This window comes from Trachypithecus francoisi, unplaced genomic scaffold, assembly GCF_009764315.1.
Source record: "Trachypithecus francoisi isolate TF-2019V2 unplaced genomic scaffold, Tfra_2.0 Lachesis_group12, whole genome shotgun sequence".
NCBI lineage: Eukaryota > Metazoa > Chordata > Mammalia > Primates > Cercopithecidae > Trachypithecus > Trachypithecus francoisi.
Genome location: NW_022681457.1, coordinates 101600516 through 101618252, shown reverse-complemented (window position 1 = coordinate 101618252; position 17737 = coordinate 101600516). Strand labels below are relative to the sequence as shown.

The following is a 17737-nucleotide window of genomic DNA, read 5'->3' as shown; positions in this document are numbered from 1 at the left end:
CACAAAGTGTTGGGATTACAGGTATGAGCCATTGTGCCTGGCTGGTCTTAAAAAAGGAAATGTTTACAGGTGAAAAATAATAAATAGAGAATGACGAGCTGAAAAGGCTAGAATACTAGGCTAAACCATGTATTCTTAGGAGACATGTAGTCCTGAGTTTTGTTTTTGCTTTATTTAAATAGGAGCTATCATCATCTATGTTTTCTTTCTAAAGAAGTCACTTCAGCAGTCACTCCTGTCAAACGTATTAACGTTCTATAATACAAAAAATGTATATCAGACACTAGATTAACCAGTTTCATAAACCATAGTGAGGAATGGAACAGCCTGATTTCATAGGGAACCTTATGAGTTACAGGAAACGGATTAAAGTGTTATTTTTGGTAAATCAATTTTAACCAAGTAACATCTGTATGTCTGTTTTTCTTCAGGGAGGAAAGAAATGGTTCAGAAAAGTGATCATTAATTCAGTTTTGACCAAGGATTTCTCACATGAAGCCTTAAGTTTTCAGCAATGGAAAAATAAAAATATTAGGAAACCTACCTTCACCTTCGTTCCTTCAGATTAACACACTCAATCACTCCACCTTTACATTTTAATATTTTCTTTAAATAAAATTTGAACTAGATAGGTGAAAATTCTTAAAAATCAAGTTACTTAATCATATCCAGTGAACATTAAGCTTAATTTTTTTAGTTAGCTAAAAAAAATCAGAATATACACATTTTACAAACTCTTCTGCTGTCCTAATCTAAATCATATACATTATTCATGTATTGCAATTATAATCTGTATATTTTCTTAGGAGCACAGGACACCTTTCAAACTTCCAATGGTGTTTCTGGAACATTTGGTTTGATGATTATCACTACTATTTAAATCTTTTATTGCTTCCTATAATCTTCTCTAAATTATTTGAAGGCAATGACCATGACTTACTAATTTTGTATTCTTAACTTCTGAAACACACAATGGCCATGAAATTTAGAATGAATATCATATCAATTATCAATGTTAGGTATAAACTAGACTTAACATTTTCAATAAATGGCTGACTTTGAACTAGTTATCTATATTTGATTATGTTTAAGATCAAGCCATTTAATGATATCCGTTCCTAAGCATTAACAGGTTGATCGAGATGTTACTGTACTTTCTGAAAAGAAAAGAAAGCTAATTACTTTTATAATACTTCTTAAGGACAAAACTCAGGAGGGGAATTTCTGGAAATTCCTATTATCCTACCACACTATGAAGAAATAAACTAGCAACTGTCATATACGTCTTACAATCCTCATTTTTAAGACAAAAAAAAACCCATGTTACATCAATAAAAACAAGATTCGAATTAAGAATTTCCAATAACATTGCAAGCCATGATGAAGGTTTCTCAACAGAACTCAATTTGGTTCTATTACCTTATTAGAATTAAACATTTCTCTCAAATGTTTATTGGTAGGTAAGATCACATAAGTTATATACTGAGAATAATTCATGTTAACTGTTCAGCTAGTGGAGTACTCACACTTCTTTCTTTGAGGCCACATATATCTATATACATTTAAGTAATCTGCCACAGCCAGAATCTTTTTTTTTTTTTTTTGAGACAGGGTCTCATTCTGTCATCCAGGCTGGAGGGCAATGGCACAGTCTCGGCTCACTGCAGCCTCTGCCTCCCAGGTTCAAGTGATTCTCCCACCTCAGCCTCCTGAGTAGCTGGGACTACAGGTGCACTCCACCACACCTGGCTAATTTTTGTGTTTTTTGGTAGAGATGGGGTTTCACCATGTTGGCCAGGCTGGTCTTAACCTCCCGACCTCAAGTGATCTGCCTGCCTCAGTCTCCCAAAGTGTTGGGATTACAGGCATGAGCCACCACACCTGGCCCAACTACAATCTTTTGAATAAATTTTATGAAACATTTATCCTTGTTTTGACTTACTTTCCAGATTAAAAGATAAGCGGGCACAGTGGCTCATGCCTATATAATCTCAGCACTTTGGGAGGCTAAAGCGGGTAGATCACTTGAGAGCAGGAGTTTGTGACCAGCCTGGCCAACATGGTGAAAACCTGTCTCTACTGAAAATATAAAACATTAGCTGGGCGTGGTGGTGTGCACCTGTAGTCGCAGCTACTCGGGAGGCCAGGCAGGAGTATCACTTGAACCTGGGAGGCAGAGGTTGCAGTGAGCCGAGATCGTGCCACTGCACTCCAGCCTGGTGACAGAGCAAGACTCCGTTTCAAAAAAAAAAAAAAGTTTTAAAAACTATCTTTCTTTCTGTACCAGGGAAGATAACATTTCCTATAAGAATACATATGGAAAGCAGGTTCTCTACACCCACCAATTTTAGGGCCCAGCATAGTGGCTTCGTTATGTGTAATTCTGTATCTAGCATACAAAAGCAAACACACACTCAGGTCTGATAAGTAAGGCCTTTAACAAACTCTTCTATAATGGCCTTGAAAAATATAGGACTAAGTCCCGGTGCGCTGGCTCACGCCTGTAATCCCAGCACTTTGGGAGGTTGAGGCAGGCGGATCACCTGAGGTAAGGAGTTCAAGATCAGCCTGGCCAACATGGGGAAACCCATCTCTACTAAAAATACAAAAATTAGCCAGAGGTGGTGGTGCATGCCTGGAATTCCAGCTACTCGGGGGGCTGAGGCAGGAGAATCGATTGAACCTGGGAGGCAGAGGTTGCAGTGAGCCAAGATCATGCCACTGCACTCCAGTCAGGGTAACAGAGTGAGACCCCGTTTCAAAAAAAAAAAAAAAATGTATAGGACTGAAACTAAAAATTAGGCTATGGGATAACTTAAAATATTCGCTTTTTTCTTTTTTTTTTTGAGATGATGTCTCACTATATTGCCGACGCTGGTCTCCAACTCCTGGGCTCAAGGGATCCTCCTGCAACCTTTTCCAAACAAGTATAAGTTTACCTAGGTTAAAAACTTCCTTTTTTTTCTGAGACAGGGTCTCACTCTGTTGCCCAGGCTGGAGTACAGGGGCCTGATCACAGCTCACTACAACCTCAACTTCCCGGCCTCAGGTGATCCTCCTACCTCAGCCTCCCAGGTAGCTGGGTCTACAGAGGTGTGTCACCACACCCAGCTAGTTTTTTAAATTTTTTGTAGAGATGGGGTTTCGCCATGTTGCCCGGGACAGTCTTCAACTTCTGGGCTCAAACAATCCTCCTACCTTGGCCTCCCAAAGTCCTGGGATTACAGGCATGAGCTACTGTGCCCAGCCCAAAAGTGGCTTCCTAAAGACCAAAATCCAATACATTTTGGCTTAAGTTTTTATAAATGAATGATGAAAAAAGAGCAAAACAAATGACAACTATCAACATAAAACAAACAAAAAAGCCTAAGTAATTCTTAATTTCAGACAAAACTATATTACTTTAAACTCTAGGTTAGCTTTATTTTATACATAATTTAAAGAGCTTTTAAGTACACATAAACTTTCCCACTTAGTTCTAAACTCACATTAGGTCTTTCCACTCTAGCAGTAAAGAATGTACACTTTTAAGTCAGGTAGAACAGGGTTTGAATCCTGGCCTTGCCACTTCATAGACAGGTGGCCAATAGCCACAAATATGAAGTTACTTAACCTCAATCTTTGAGTTCCTTATAGGTAAAGTAGGTAGAAACAATACTACCTATCTTGCAGGGTTGTAAACTACATGATATACACAGAATATAAAATGCCTCCTTAGTTCAGAGCATGGTGCATAGCACTTATACTATAGTTAGTAGGTGTTATTAATCTATCATTTTTAAAGAAGCATGCCATGAAAAAAGAAACAGCAGAATGTTTTCCACCCATACTTCATCTACACTATTTTTATTTTTCAAAATAAAATTCTAGAGCTGAATATCAGAGTTAAAAAAAATCAGTTTTCAGGGATCACCTTCTAGCCCCTCTTTATATAAAGATGGACACATTTTTCGTCTCTGTTCTTCATGAGAATTTCCCAGCTGTTGATCTAAATTGTCTTTATTTCATTTATTTTTTGAGACAAGGTCTCACTCTGTAGCCCAAGTTGTAGTACAGCGGCGTGATCTCAGCTCACTGCAACTTCTGCCTCCAAGGCTCAAGCGATTCTCATGCCTCAGCCTCCTCAGTAGCTAGGACTACAGGTGTGTGCCACCATGCCTGGGTAAATTTTTGTATTTTAGTAAAGATGGAATTTCACCATGTTGCCTAGGGTGGTCTCGAACTCCTGAGCTCAGACAATCCGCCAGTCTCAGCTTCCCAAAGTGCTGGGATTACAGGTATGAGCGACAGTGCCCGGCTGAAAGTTGTTTTTAAAAAGTCACCTTTAGGGCTGGGCACTGTGGCTCATGCCTGTAATCTCAGCACTTTGGAAGGCCGCGGTGGGTGGATTACTTGAGGTCAGGAGCTCCAGACCAGCCTGGTCAACATAGCGAAACCCTCTCTCTACCAAAAATACAAAAACTGTTGGGGCGTGGTGGTAGCTGCCTGTAATCCCAGCTACTCAGGAGGCTGAGGCAGGGAGAATCACTTGAACCCAGGAGGAGGAGGTCGCAGTTTGCTGCGATCGCGCCACCGCACTCCAGCCTGGCGACAGAGCTAGACTCTGTCTCAAAAAAAAAAAAAGTCAGGCCTGGCACAGTGGCTCACGCCTGTAATCCCAGCACTTTGGAAGGTGAGGCAGGGGGGATCACGAGGTCAGAAGCTCAAGACCAGTCTGACCAACACGGTGAAACCTCATCTCTTACTAAAAATACAAAAATTAGCCAGGCGTGGTAGCACGTGCCTATAATCCCAGCTACTCAAGAGGCTGAGGTAGGAGAATCACTTGAACCCCGGAAGCAGATGTTGTAGTGAGCCAAGATCGCACCATTGCACTCCAGCCTGGGTGACAGATCAAGACTCCATCTCAAAAAAAAAAACCTTTTTTTCATTAGTCTGCTTTTACTACCCAAGATTTACTTTGATTTTTTTTTGGGGGGGGGCGGGGGGGCTGGTTGGTTGGTTGGTTGTTTTTTTGAGACAGAGACTCACTCTCTCATCCAGGCTGGAGTGCAGTGGAGCTATCTCGCCTCAATGCAACCTCTGCCTCCTGGTTTCAAGTGATTCTCTGGTCTCAGCCTCCCAAGTAGCTCTGTACAGGTGCATGCCTGCCTGACCTCAAGTGATCCACCTTCCCTGGCCTCCAAAAGTGCTGGAATTACAGGCATGAGCTGCCACAACTGGCCCAAGATTTACTTTGAACTAGTTAAGGAAAACCTTTCTGGGGAGACAAAGTTATAGATTCCAAAAATAAAACCACATAGGCATTTTTAGTAACCTATTAACGTTTCCTTTCTGAGCTTTAAGTTATTTTTATTTTTTCTGTAACTCATGTAACTGTTTTCAGATCTAATTCCTAAATAAACATGCCATGACACTTTCTCAGCATCCCGATCTTTTCTGCATATTCCTTCCCATTATTTTCTAGCAATTCCTTGAAACTATTAAAACCTGTCTTTCTAAATTCATTTCATTTTCTTGCAGACAATGTTCTTAACCTTTCCTTGGGATCCCAAATACTATTAAACATTTGTGGCAACCCTTATTGTAGTTTTAAATCTCAGACCAACTACATCCAGGCAAATCACTGCAAACATCTGTTGTTATCCTTTCTACTAAGATCATTCTCCAAAATCCCCCAAAATGTGAGATAATCTATAACTCTGCTACTGAAAGTGTAGTCAGGAACACTGGCATCACCTATGAGCTTGTTAGAAATGCAGACTCTTGCCCATCTCAGATTTAATGAGTCAGAAACTGCATTTTAATCAAAATCCCCAAAATTCCTATTCACTTCAAGTTTGAGCAGCATTTTTGAATGATGAATTGTGACCTAGACAGCTTAACTAGAAAATTTAAATAATCACCAGAAATTCTTTCAAAATCATTTGATATGTGCAAGAAATGGTCTCATTCATCTTTGCTTTCACATTTAGAATAGTAAAACAGAAATGACATTACAACTAATGAAGATATCCACATTACTGCTCATTAATTAAAAGGAAGTTTCAATAAAAATATTTATTGTTGATTGTATTTAGATCAAATCGTTTCCCATACCAACACTATACAGATTATATTTCAATATGAGTAATTTGGTAAGGTTCTATTTCTTAACAGGAATCATGGAAAAGTTTCAAAATGACAAAACAATGCTAAACATGTACCATTTAACCAAAAAATATTTAGTTATACGACAGCTAGCTAGAACACCCAAGTCCTTCTAACCAAGCCAATTCAGGTACTTGAACAATAGCCAAATACATAAGCACCATTATAATCAGTAGGTTCAAATGAAAACAGAATGTTTTGATGATATTTTGAGTACAAGACAAAATTTTCAAAAGTGATTTAGCTGATAAAAATAGTGGTCTTTTAAAACATATTAATGGCCGGGTGTGCTGGCTCACGCCTGTAATCCCAGCACTTTGAGGGGAGGCTGAGGCAGGTGGTTCACGAGGTCAGGAGATCAAGACCATCCTGGCTAACATGGTGAAACCTTGTCTCTATTAAAAATACAAAAACAGAATTAGCCGGGCATGGTGGTGGGCGCCTGTAGTCCCAGCTACTCGGGAGGCTGAGGCAGGAGAATGGCGCGAACCCGGGAGGCGGAGTTTGCAGTGAGCCGAGATCATGGAGGCGGCGCTTGCAGTGAGCTAAGATCACATCACTGCACTCCAGGCTGGGGAGAGAGCGAGACTGACTCAAAAAAAAAAAAAAAAAGTATTAACTTCTGCTTAATCTACTTAAAAACCTAGGCTGAAACTGAAGTTTACAAACTTAAAGGATTCCTGACTGAAGTACAGAATAATCTCCCAAGAACATCCATACAGGAATGTTTCCAAATTCTATTAACTAGTATTGAGACCTGCAATAATGTGGTATTTTCGTATCTAAGGAACTATTACCCCTTAACATACTTAAGAACTTGAGACTGAGCTCCTTTTCTTGCCAATGTTACCATACTTGACAATACTGATCCTCACCTTTACCCCAATCTTAAAATGATCAAACTCCTTGTTATTTTAAAAGGCACGACTAAACTGTGTCTAATTTAATCTCTCGCCTCTTTTTTTTTTCTTTTTGGAGACAGGGTCTCACTCTGTCACCCAGGCTAGAATGCAGTGGCAGGATCACAGCTCACTACAGCATCTACCTCCTAGGCCCAAGCGATACTCCCACCTCAGCCTCCCCAGTAGCTGGGACCGCAGCTGTGTGCCACCATGCTCAGCTAATTTGATTTTTTTGTAGAGATGGGGTCTCCCTATGTTGCCCAGGCTGGTCTTGAAATCCGGAGCTCAAGCAATCCTCCCACCTAGGCCTCCCCAAGTGCTGGGATTACTGGCATGAACCCCACTGCACAGAGCCCCTCCTGCCTCTTAATAAATGGACATCTAGGTCTAAAAGTCACCATTTGGAATTTTAAGCAAACAGCTGAATAAAACACTACTCTTGCTTATGATTTGGAGGAAATGTCTGCACATGGTCTTGATTTTGGTCACAACTTTCGATACTAAGGAAATAGAAATGTAATTTCTTTTCATAGCTATAGACAGAAGATACCTCTCTAGGTGAATATAATATACTCCACAGGAAAATACCTAACGAAATCTTGCTATTTCTAAAACTAATAAATTCAGGGCTTTTGGCAGAGCTAAAGCTTAAGCAATCCTTTATTTTTGGAAGAAATACATTGCAAATCAGTGAGCTGCCCCACCTTTCATCCCATTCTGCAAACACCTAAAGATGCCCAAGTTTAGATATTTTTGCTCTTAGAACATTCCTTCCTGTTTCAGTGAGTGATCTTTTGATCTTGGAACAAAAAGAATACAAAACAAGAACAGTAAATTTTGGAAAACACTAACCAAAAGGAAGTATACTATCTACTCTTCATTACCTTGAAACAATAGGGTATTCACTTTTTCTTCCCCGTAACTCAGTTTAATGGTCTTCAATTGAAAGAAACAAGGCAGAATACATTACTAGTTCCTTCTTAATACTTTCTTACTCAATTTCTTTATAGACTATTAGGTCCCAATCATCTTCCTTTTAAATATTTTTTGCTATTAATGGCACTAATTACCGAGGAATCACACATTACTTCAAGTGAATTTCCATTCTGAGTTGCAGAACTTCTATGTTTTTGACTGGTGAGAAACAAAGGACACCCTCAAGAAAAGTAAGTCATAAGAAAAACCGGCTGGGTGCAGTGGCTCATGCCTGTAATCCCAGCACTTTGGGAGGCCAAGACGGGCAGATCACGAGGACAGGAGATTGAGACAATCCTGGCTAACATGGTGAAACCCCGTCTCTACTAAAAATACAAAAAATCAGCCAGACGTGGTGGCGGGCACCTGTAGTCCCAGCTACTGGGGAGCTGAGGCAGGAGAATGGCGTGAACCTGGGAGGCAGAGCTTGCAGTGAGCCGAGATCATGCCACTGCACTCCAGCCTGGGCAACAGAGCGAGACTCCGTCTCAAAAAAAAAATAAAAACCACCGTATTAGGGCCACCTGCAAGAGAATAGGAAACCTCATACAGTTAACTTTAAGACATAAAGAGAGAACTCTTTATACAGTACTTCCTGTAAATTGGCAGTGTTTCCCAATGATGCATCCAAACTGTCCAACATAGCTTTCCTCAAATAAGCCCCTCACCACTTCTCCTTCACTTGTGGCATGTCACCTCAAGGGCACAAGGGCACTGGCGCAATAAAAAGCCTACTGAAAGCACTGTACAAGTGTTTCTGTTTGCCCACCTCTGTAGATTCTCTAGGATCATTTCCAAAATGCCACGATTTCCTGAGAAAAATGCTATTGGCAGCCTGTTATGCCACAGCCAATATTCCCATCTGCCACCGGTAGACCTAGTTCTAACCTCAGTCAAGCTTCCTGACAATTTAATAAATCTCTGGTGAGTTCAGCCTTTTCATTTTTATTATCCCACTCCTTCACTACCTTCCTTAGAACAGGTATCCAGTATCTAGTACTAAATTTGAAGACAGAAACTCCATTTGACTACAAAAGCCTTAATCACATAACTACTAAATCTGTTTTGCACAATCAAACCCATCACACCCCACCCAAAATCACCAACACAACATTTTGAACATGTTAAATTTTATTAAAAATATTTAACATTGTACAAATATTCCAATACAGTTATGGTACATGAACACTGTACCAAAGGATGATTTTTATTAAACTGATGATTAAATGGAAAAGGTCTTGCAAATGTCCCTATTTTGATATTTCTTATGTTACTATATCCATATCAGCAATTTATGTTTGCAGGAGCCTTCAGTCCAATTATAGAAATAGTCTTAGAACACAGTACCTAATATTACAATAGGATTCACTAAGTACAAGTCTACCTATGTTATTGAACAGGCTAGAGAAGTCCCTTTTGCCCAACCCTCATATGTGAGGAATCAAGAAAAGCAATGTTCATGGGATCCTGACAAATCTACTAAATAAAGTGAGAGCCCTTATTTAAATTTGAGCAATTTAAGTTTTTCCCCAGAATGTCTCCTTTGTTGATCCCATGAAATGTATTTTGTTCTAAGTGTTTAAAGCCAACAAACTGGCATTGCATTTTCCTTAACTTACATAAACTCATCAGAATTACATGAATATTCCTACTGCTTACCTTAAAACCTCCTAAGGAGCAGGCTATTTAGCGCAAGTTTTATACCCTGATCCTTTCTGTCACTGATACATGCATAAAATGTTACCTTAACACAACTCTGCAATCACTGCCAATTCTTAAAAGTATTATATAATTTCATTCCAGTGTTGTACAACTAGTCTATAGCAAATTTACAGGTAAGGGTTTATATTCATGACACTGACTAACATGTTTAACATCTAGGAAATTCTTTCTAGACTGATATTCTCAACCAATAAAGAAGATACAGTGCTATATGAATACTGAGAAGGTTCTTCAGGCATGAAAATTCATAATTACTTTTAATCAGTGCTTATACCATATTACAATTTTTTTTTATATGATATGGTCAGAAATGCCTAGTTACTAAATTTAATTTCAATCTCTACCTTACCATCATGGAATCCCCTACAGACTATAAGATGAGGGATTTTAATCTTTAGCAATAATTTAAATATTGACTCAATTCTACCAATATCTACTAATCCTATCAGCTATCCTAGCTTTCACACAAAACACAAGTTGTTCATAGGTTTGTTTCTGCTATGTTCAAGGTCTTAATATTTCAGCTATGTAATTTCCTCTTGACCCAAAGTCATTGTCTCAATATATCTCTAAATTGAGGCCATTATTGTCAACCTGTTGAAACTTTTGAAAGTTCCATTTTACAATGTTAATATTAGTTTGGAAGATTTTTAAAAATAGTATCTTTGGTGTTTAAACCCTCCATTCTATCAATGTCTTCTTTTCACTACAACTAATGTGCAATAAATATCTCTTTAAGATACATTTTATGTTAATCTATCCAACAAAATATAGAAAATATAATACTAGACTGAAATGACAGTTAAAGCAAATTTATTATCTCTCCAATACTTTTTAAGATTATAAGATGTCTATTTTGCTCACTTAAAATATACCCTGAGTATTTCTTACTTCATACTTGCAGGCCTTTCTTGCTGATCTGCTACCAATTTAAGAGTAAGTGAAGTGTTATTATATGTTCCTATTAAGAACAGAAATAATTTAATATTAAAGTCCTAGTTTTCTACAAGGCTGACATAATTGCCCACTTACAGGATATGGGCATTCTCCCACACTTAATGCCCCACTACTGATAAAAAAAAAATAAGAAAAAAAAAGTTCTTACCAACAATTCCACTGGTTATCGTCCCCAGCGAACCCCACCTAGCAAGTCGACATCATGACATGTCAGGTCAGGGCAGCCTCAACCTCGCTTCCCTGATAGTCAGGTGATAAAAGGAAGGAGTTAAAACAGGAAAAGTACACTTGCAGATTTCTGGATAACATCTGAAAATGATTAAAAAACAAAAAAACAAAACAAAACAAAACCAGAGCTTCTGGTAACCTCTAAATAAAAAAGTATATACACGTATTTTTATTTAAAGAAAAAAAACTTTTCTAGAAGGATTAACAATAATTAACTTCAAATTAAATATTATTAAATTGCTGACCGATACATTATATATGCAGTATTTTTAAAGCTTGGTGTTTGCATTTGAAAATTAAGACCTAATCAACAAACTTCTAATATGAAAGTAAACATGTCTGGCTAATGGATTTGTTATTCTGGATTCTCCAGTCAGTCATCAAATCTACTGGTTTCCTCAGAACAACTCTACCCCTAAGTTAACAGAAGCTCCCATTCTTAGAGAAACATAAACACACTTATAAATCCAGTGCAGTCTTTCTATAAGGCTTTTTCTTAGCTGCTCACTTAAGAGATTCCACGTAATAATTGTTCACATAATAATGGACAACACTAAAATTATCTTTGGTTAGTTTTCTTTAAGAATACTGGTAGTTCAGTATAGTAAAATTCTCTTTGAAAAATCAAAATGACAAGTTTTAACATATTTAGAAGCCTTGATAACTAATAAGCAATAGCCTTATAGCAAGTATTTACTGGAAGGGTTTGGTTTTACAAATACACAATTAATAAAACGCAGGTATGATTATATTCAAATGGGCAGGAGGCAAATGATGTAATGAGTTTCAAGAATAATATTATATGGCTTTATGCTAGAAGTGAAATTTTATGTCCCTTCTCTTTTAAAATTTAAAATATATAATTTATTTTGTTGCATGCTGACCTGTTTAAAAAGAATTCATCTCCTAAGTCAGATTTCAAAGTCAAAAGAGAGAAAAATTATCTCCTACTATCAGAAAGCATTGGGCTTTCTTATGCAGAATAACCCCAGTAACTAAAAAAACCTGAAAAACAATTATGCTGAATTCATTTTAAAAAAAACTATAGAATCATAACTCATTTTCCTTATCTTTTCACCAAATAAACCTGGATTTATTAGAAATCTGGAAACTTATTAGAACTTTTTTGCTCTTAAAAATTAAAATACCTTCATATAAATACATACATTTAAGCAACTGCTATAAATGAGTGATCAAATAAAAATTAGTATTCCATTATGGGGAGGAGCATATCTGTATCAGTCTCACAAGGGTGGGTACCTACAAAGAATAGTTCTACACCTCAATATATTTCCCAACACACACTTTACTGTAACAGGCTCATAAATAAAGCCAAATCAATTAGCTTGGGGAACAAAAAAGATGGAAAGACAGGAGAGCAGGAAACCAAGTTCCTTAGAACTCATAATTTGTACCTATTTTTTTTTTAATGCCAATCTAGAATAAAGACCTCCCTCAATTGACATTTTTCAGGTTTATATATTACACTGTTAAATTTATTTATGTGAAAAGTTGAGCCCTGAATCTATTTTCTCTGAATGCTGCTACAGTGTTAATTTATAAGACATGGAAGAAGAAAAGTTCTTGAGTTTTAATGTTTATAGGATTATGTTTTACAATTTTAAATAGCCACAAAACCTCTAAACCAAAAATTAAAGGGTACCTCTGCAAATATATTTTTAATTAGTGAAAAGGACAGAGGAGGAGGTGGCCACTTTAAAATTCAAAATATAATTTGCAATTAAAGGAAAGGATTTTGACATGGAACCCAAGTTTTAATCTTATGTTTCTGCGAGGGTTTATGCTTTCTCAGAATCATTTCTATCCCCATTCTTAATATTCTTTATGACAACTTTGTAGCTTGTAACACCTAATTAAGAAATACAAACAACTCAAATTTTATTTGTAGATTTTGTTCTTTCCAAGAAAAAAATCAGGGTTTTACTTAAGTCTAATTAGATGTATAGTTACAACTTCAAATTGTATTTTCAAAGTTTAAAAGCAGCATTTAAAGAATGTTTGGTGTCTTTACTTACATACATGGGCATAAGAAAAACAACTGGATCTGTCTTACCAAAGAAATACCCATGTTAACTCAAAACTATCATACAACAACAGACCATAATTCCTTTATCAGTTTCCAAAAAACTAAAATATCAATAAGGTCTGTTAAATGACTATACTGCGTAATGAGTGTACTTTGAAAAAGAAATGAAATATATTGACTTTCATCAGTAAATATTAATCTTATTTGAAACGAAAAGAAGCCATGAAACCCAGTATGATCTAACCAAGATTACACGGAATTAAGTGGCTTATGATTTTGAAATCTAATATTCCTATCACAAAGACACCAAACAGGAACAAAACACAGAATAATGGTGTATCCATTTTAATTATTCCCCAATGGCTTCTGATATTTTTATCATTATAAAAACATTTGAGAACCACGTAAGAATAAGATGGAGGGGAAAACTTAATAGTAATTTGAAAGTGATTCAGACTTTTCTGTACCATAAAGCTTAGATTATTTTGTTCCTCTCATTCTCAAGCAAAAAAGTCATTAGAATAAATCAGAATTTCTAAAGGAAATAGGGAAATAGATGTTATGTCTTGGCTAACAAAAAATATAGGCATCAGGGATAGCAGATAAATAAAAATAAACGAGGTGTTAACAGAAAGTCAGAGGTATTACTACTGGATATTTTTAAGCCTCTCTTACAAGGCATGAATGTTTCTCAAAGCAAATTTACATAGTAATAGGAAATTATATTCCTAAACCAGTAACTGAAATGATAGTCACAATCACGATTTACTAAAACTGAAGTCCGCAGTGCAATTGACGCCACAGTACTAACAGTTTTCCCTGTATGTTGTACATTCACTTATCCAGCAAATAAGGTCTTCAGTCACAAATTATCCCTTATAAAGAATGTGGGTCAAAATAGATTGCAGTCTGCTTTCCCAGCCACATTTTATTTGTTTTAACGCAAATTATCCAATGCCTGCAAGAATGCTCAAAAGTCTATGAACCTGTTTTTTTTTAAATAAAAGATAAAATTTCAAAATTAGAAGAGACTATGAGAACACCAATCAATGAAGTGCTAATTGGAATAAATTAGCATTGAATTTAGACTAATCCTCAGTCTAATATCCACAATACATGTTGGAATAGACAAGAAATTTTGCATGAATTTGATCACTCACATAGGCAGTTATACTTTGAAAACAATATTCCTTGCAAGGATTACGAATAAAATAATGTTTTAGGACACAATTGAATTTGAAATAGGTAATGTTTTGAATAGATTTTTTAGTTTTATTGAAATCTTACATGAACAAGAAATTGGAAATACAATCACATCAAAGAACAAATTGTCACGGCTTTTGACGTTTAAGCCAAACAAATTTTGTAGGGCAGATTTCAAAAAGGTGTGAAGTTATAACAATTTAAAAACACAGTTAACCTACTTCTAGGAATGCAAAACATACAATCATAGGTTATTTTCAATACAAGAAAACTTAAATTTGTTTGCTTTAATTTCTTAAAACTACTAAGACAAAGCACTAGCTTGTATTTTTATTTACAGCATACTCCATACTCCTATGTAATCTATCCCAAATCCAAAAAAATGAAACTGTCCAAAACCAAAGGTTCTGCAAAATCATGATTTAACAGTGTGCCCAGCTTGTTTTGAAGCTAAAATGAAGCCTGAAACGATAAAAGCATTGTAATCCCCAGAATAAGGGAACTCTGCAAGCCCAATAATGTCCAAGAGCATTTATGAAAAGAGGAAAAATAAAAAGACTTGAGTATATACACAATAGTGATTTCTTCAGCCCAATACAAATGGCAGCAAAATGCTACTTAAAGATGAAACAGTTAAGCCAATTTTTTTTTTTTTTGAAGAATGTAGATCTAGAGCCAATCGTATCTTGCCAGTATCATTTTCAAGCCCTTACTTGTCTACTTCCACTGTTGCCCATAAGTATCCTGATAAAATTCCTGGTTGTCATTATTGTAACCATAGTTACCAGAATAGTCACCACCTTGCTGAAGCGGCTGCTGAGCGATGGGTTGGGAACCCCAGTTCTGTTGGTTGTTGGTCTGACGACGCTTGGAATCAGGTTGGTTGTACCCATCTGCCTTTCTCTTGCCTCCTACATTGCCCCCACGATTGCCCCGAGATCCACGGGAACCACGGCCTCTCTGCTGTTGAGCAGGACCCCCTCTGCCACCCCTAGAGCCTCTTGGTGGTCCCAAAGGTGCCCCCCTCTGTGAATAGCCAGCTCTACCTCTTGGAGGTGGTGCTCCCCTCCCCCTTGGTGGTGGTGGAGCACCTCGCCCTCCCCTTCCTCCTCCTCTTCCTCTTACTGCATAGCCATCATCATAGCCGTAGTAGGGATCTTCATAGCCTCCACGATAGTCGTGATAATCATAACCATAGTAATCATCATAGTAATCTTCATAGCCATAGTAATCTGGAGGGTAGCCATATCCACCTCTCCCCCCACCACGACCCCGACCTCTAATTGGAGGTGGCATGCGAGGAGGAGGGTGGTAGTAATAATCTTCATACCTAGCAAAGGAGGGAAGGGAGAAAAGAAAAAGCAAATCAGTTTGCTTCAAGACTCTGATTTTGTTTTATTAATCTGATCTCCATTATCAAATGGAGATTCCTTGTCCAAAGACATATCTACTAAAAGGCAGACTCACGCAGTGCTTCTGGAGGCCTGTCTAGCAGCTTGGCGCTCTTTCCTTTTCTTGTCTGGTGGCTTGGCTAAGACTATTTCAATTTCTTCCCCTTCTATTTCTTTGCCATTCATTTCATCCATAGCCTATAAAAAATTGAAAAATTAATTTATTTTACAACGATATAAAACTATATTATATGTTTTATATAGTGTGCATGCTATCATACTTGACTCATTTAATATACTTAACAATTTACCGGCCAGGCGCAGTGGCTCACGCCTGTAATCCCAACACTTTGGGAGGCCGAGGCGGGCGGATCACGAGGTCAGGAGATCGAGACCACAGTGAAACCCCGTCTCTACTAAAAATACAAAAAAAAGCCGGGCGCCGTGGCGGGCACCTGTAGTCCCAGCTACTCGGGAGGCTGAGGCAGGAGAATGGCGGGAACCTGGGAGGCGGAGCTTGCAGTGAGCCGAGATAGCACCACTGCACTCCAGCCTGGTGGACAGAGCGAGACTCCGTCTCAAAAAAAAAAAAAAAATTTACCACACAATTATTTCAAATGGCAAAAGGTGAATCTAGCCAGAAAGTTAAACACAAACACAAAGAAAATACATTTCCCTCGACCTTATCTTTTTATATGTAAATTACATTTAGAACAAAACCTACCTCCTGATATTGTATTTTAAAAGGTAAAAGGGCTGCCATCTATTGCTGCTCCTTAATTCCAAATAACTAACTCCTTAAAAGATAAGCCATACTAAAGAAGCAAATCCACACCAAAGAAGCAAATCCATACCAGGGAAAAATGCTAGTATTAATATGAACCAAAGATTAACTTTTCAGGATTAGAATTTTAAACATGTAGCATACAACATACAGGTCTCACACTGTTCTTATACAAAAATTTCAAGGATCTGAAGCACAAATGATTACAGAGTGAGATTATCTGTAAAATTCAAGATACCAACACAAAAAACCTAGGTTTCCCTCACAATGCTTAACCCGAAATGTACTTTGCTTGAACAGTTTAAAGTACAGAGCCAGAAAAGGCCTGGACTAATGAAGACTCAAGCAATTACGTAGAAAGCAGTAATCAAACATTCCATGTTCTAGCCCTTTGTTCATGTTGTTCCACCCAACAACCTCTGCCATACATCAAAAGGTTCAGGTACTTAGTAACAAAATGTCATCTCCTCATATTTTATTTTTTGTTTCCCTATACTTTTCTCCACTCTGGGCACACATAAAAAAAGTTCTATTTATAACGAGCTATTAGTGATTTATAAGTATCTAGACAAAAATGAAACTAGTCCTCAAGATTGCAATTTTCCCTTTTACCACCTCAGCTTTGCACTGCTTCAGTTAAAGCAACTAAACAAGTTTACAAAAGTTTCCTGGCATAAATTAAAAAATGAAACATCTACTCTCTGTCCCGACCATCCTGGTGACTCCCAGTTCCTGGACTAGATATTTTATAATTTAATAGGCTTCCTTGGCAAATCATCCTATAAATATTTTCCATCAGGACAACCAGTTATTTAAAACCAGTCGAGTCAGGAGGAGTATTTGGAAAGCATAAAATTATTAGTTATCTGCATTCTATACCAGTGAAAATTTCAGAAGCCACACATTAACAGATAAGAGTGTAACAGTATAACAGATAAGACTCCATACTTCAAAGCCAGATTATTACTGAGTTTGTGACCTTGGACAAGTTACGAATTTTATGAACAATACTGCCTCATCAATTAGCTCTCATCAATGAGCAAGCCGATTAACTATAAAGGAGTCAGAGATTCTAGAAAGCCTGTTTTAAAAGCAGTACCTTGGGCAAAAAACAAAACCAAAAAATGCTCAAATTAGAGGTGGCAGTATCCCACCAATCAAACATGCCAAAAAAGAACCATGCCTGTGTCACTAAGCATTCTGGATCTATCTTCCCCATAACATAAAAAAGATTTTAGTAGTGTTTTGTCTTGCTTCCCATCCCCCCAAGGAAGGAGAGATGAACAAGAAAAAGAAACTGAAAATTTCACCCATTAAAGATAGTCCGAACCCACTGTCAATAGAAAGCAGGTTTTGTGTTCCAGATACCATATGAAAA

General features: G+C 37.3%; 1 protein-coding gene across 6 annotated transcripts in view; it reads right to left on the bottom strand.

The window, feature by feature from the left end:
- Positions 1-14211: 14211 nt before the first annotated feature.
- Positions 14212-17737, bottom strand: part of HNRNPR (heterogeneous nuclear ribonucleoprotein R) — a 35347-nt gene continuing 31821 nt past the window's right edge. For 3 of the 6 annotated variants that reach the window (XM_033227885.1, XM_033227886.1, XM_033227889.1), the window contains 2 exons: positions 15652-15773; positions 14212-15514 (listed from right to left, as the gene is read on the bottom strand). In XM_033227885.1, the coding sequence (XP_033083776.1) occupies positions 14902-15514; positions 15652-15773 (735 nt within the window). In that variant the 3' untranslated portion in view covers positions 14212-14901. The remainder of the gene's footprint in view (positions 15515-15651; positions 15774-17737) is intronic. The other 3 variants (XM_033227888.1, XM_033227890.1, XM_033227887.1) reach the window with 2 other exon arrangements.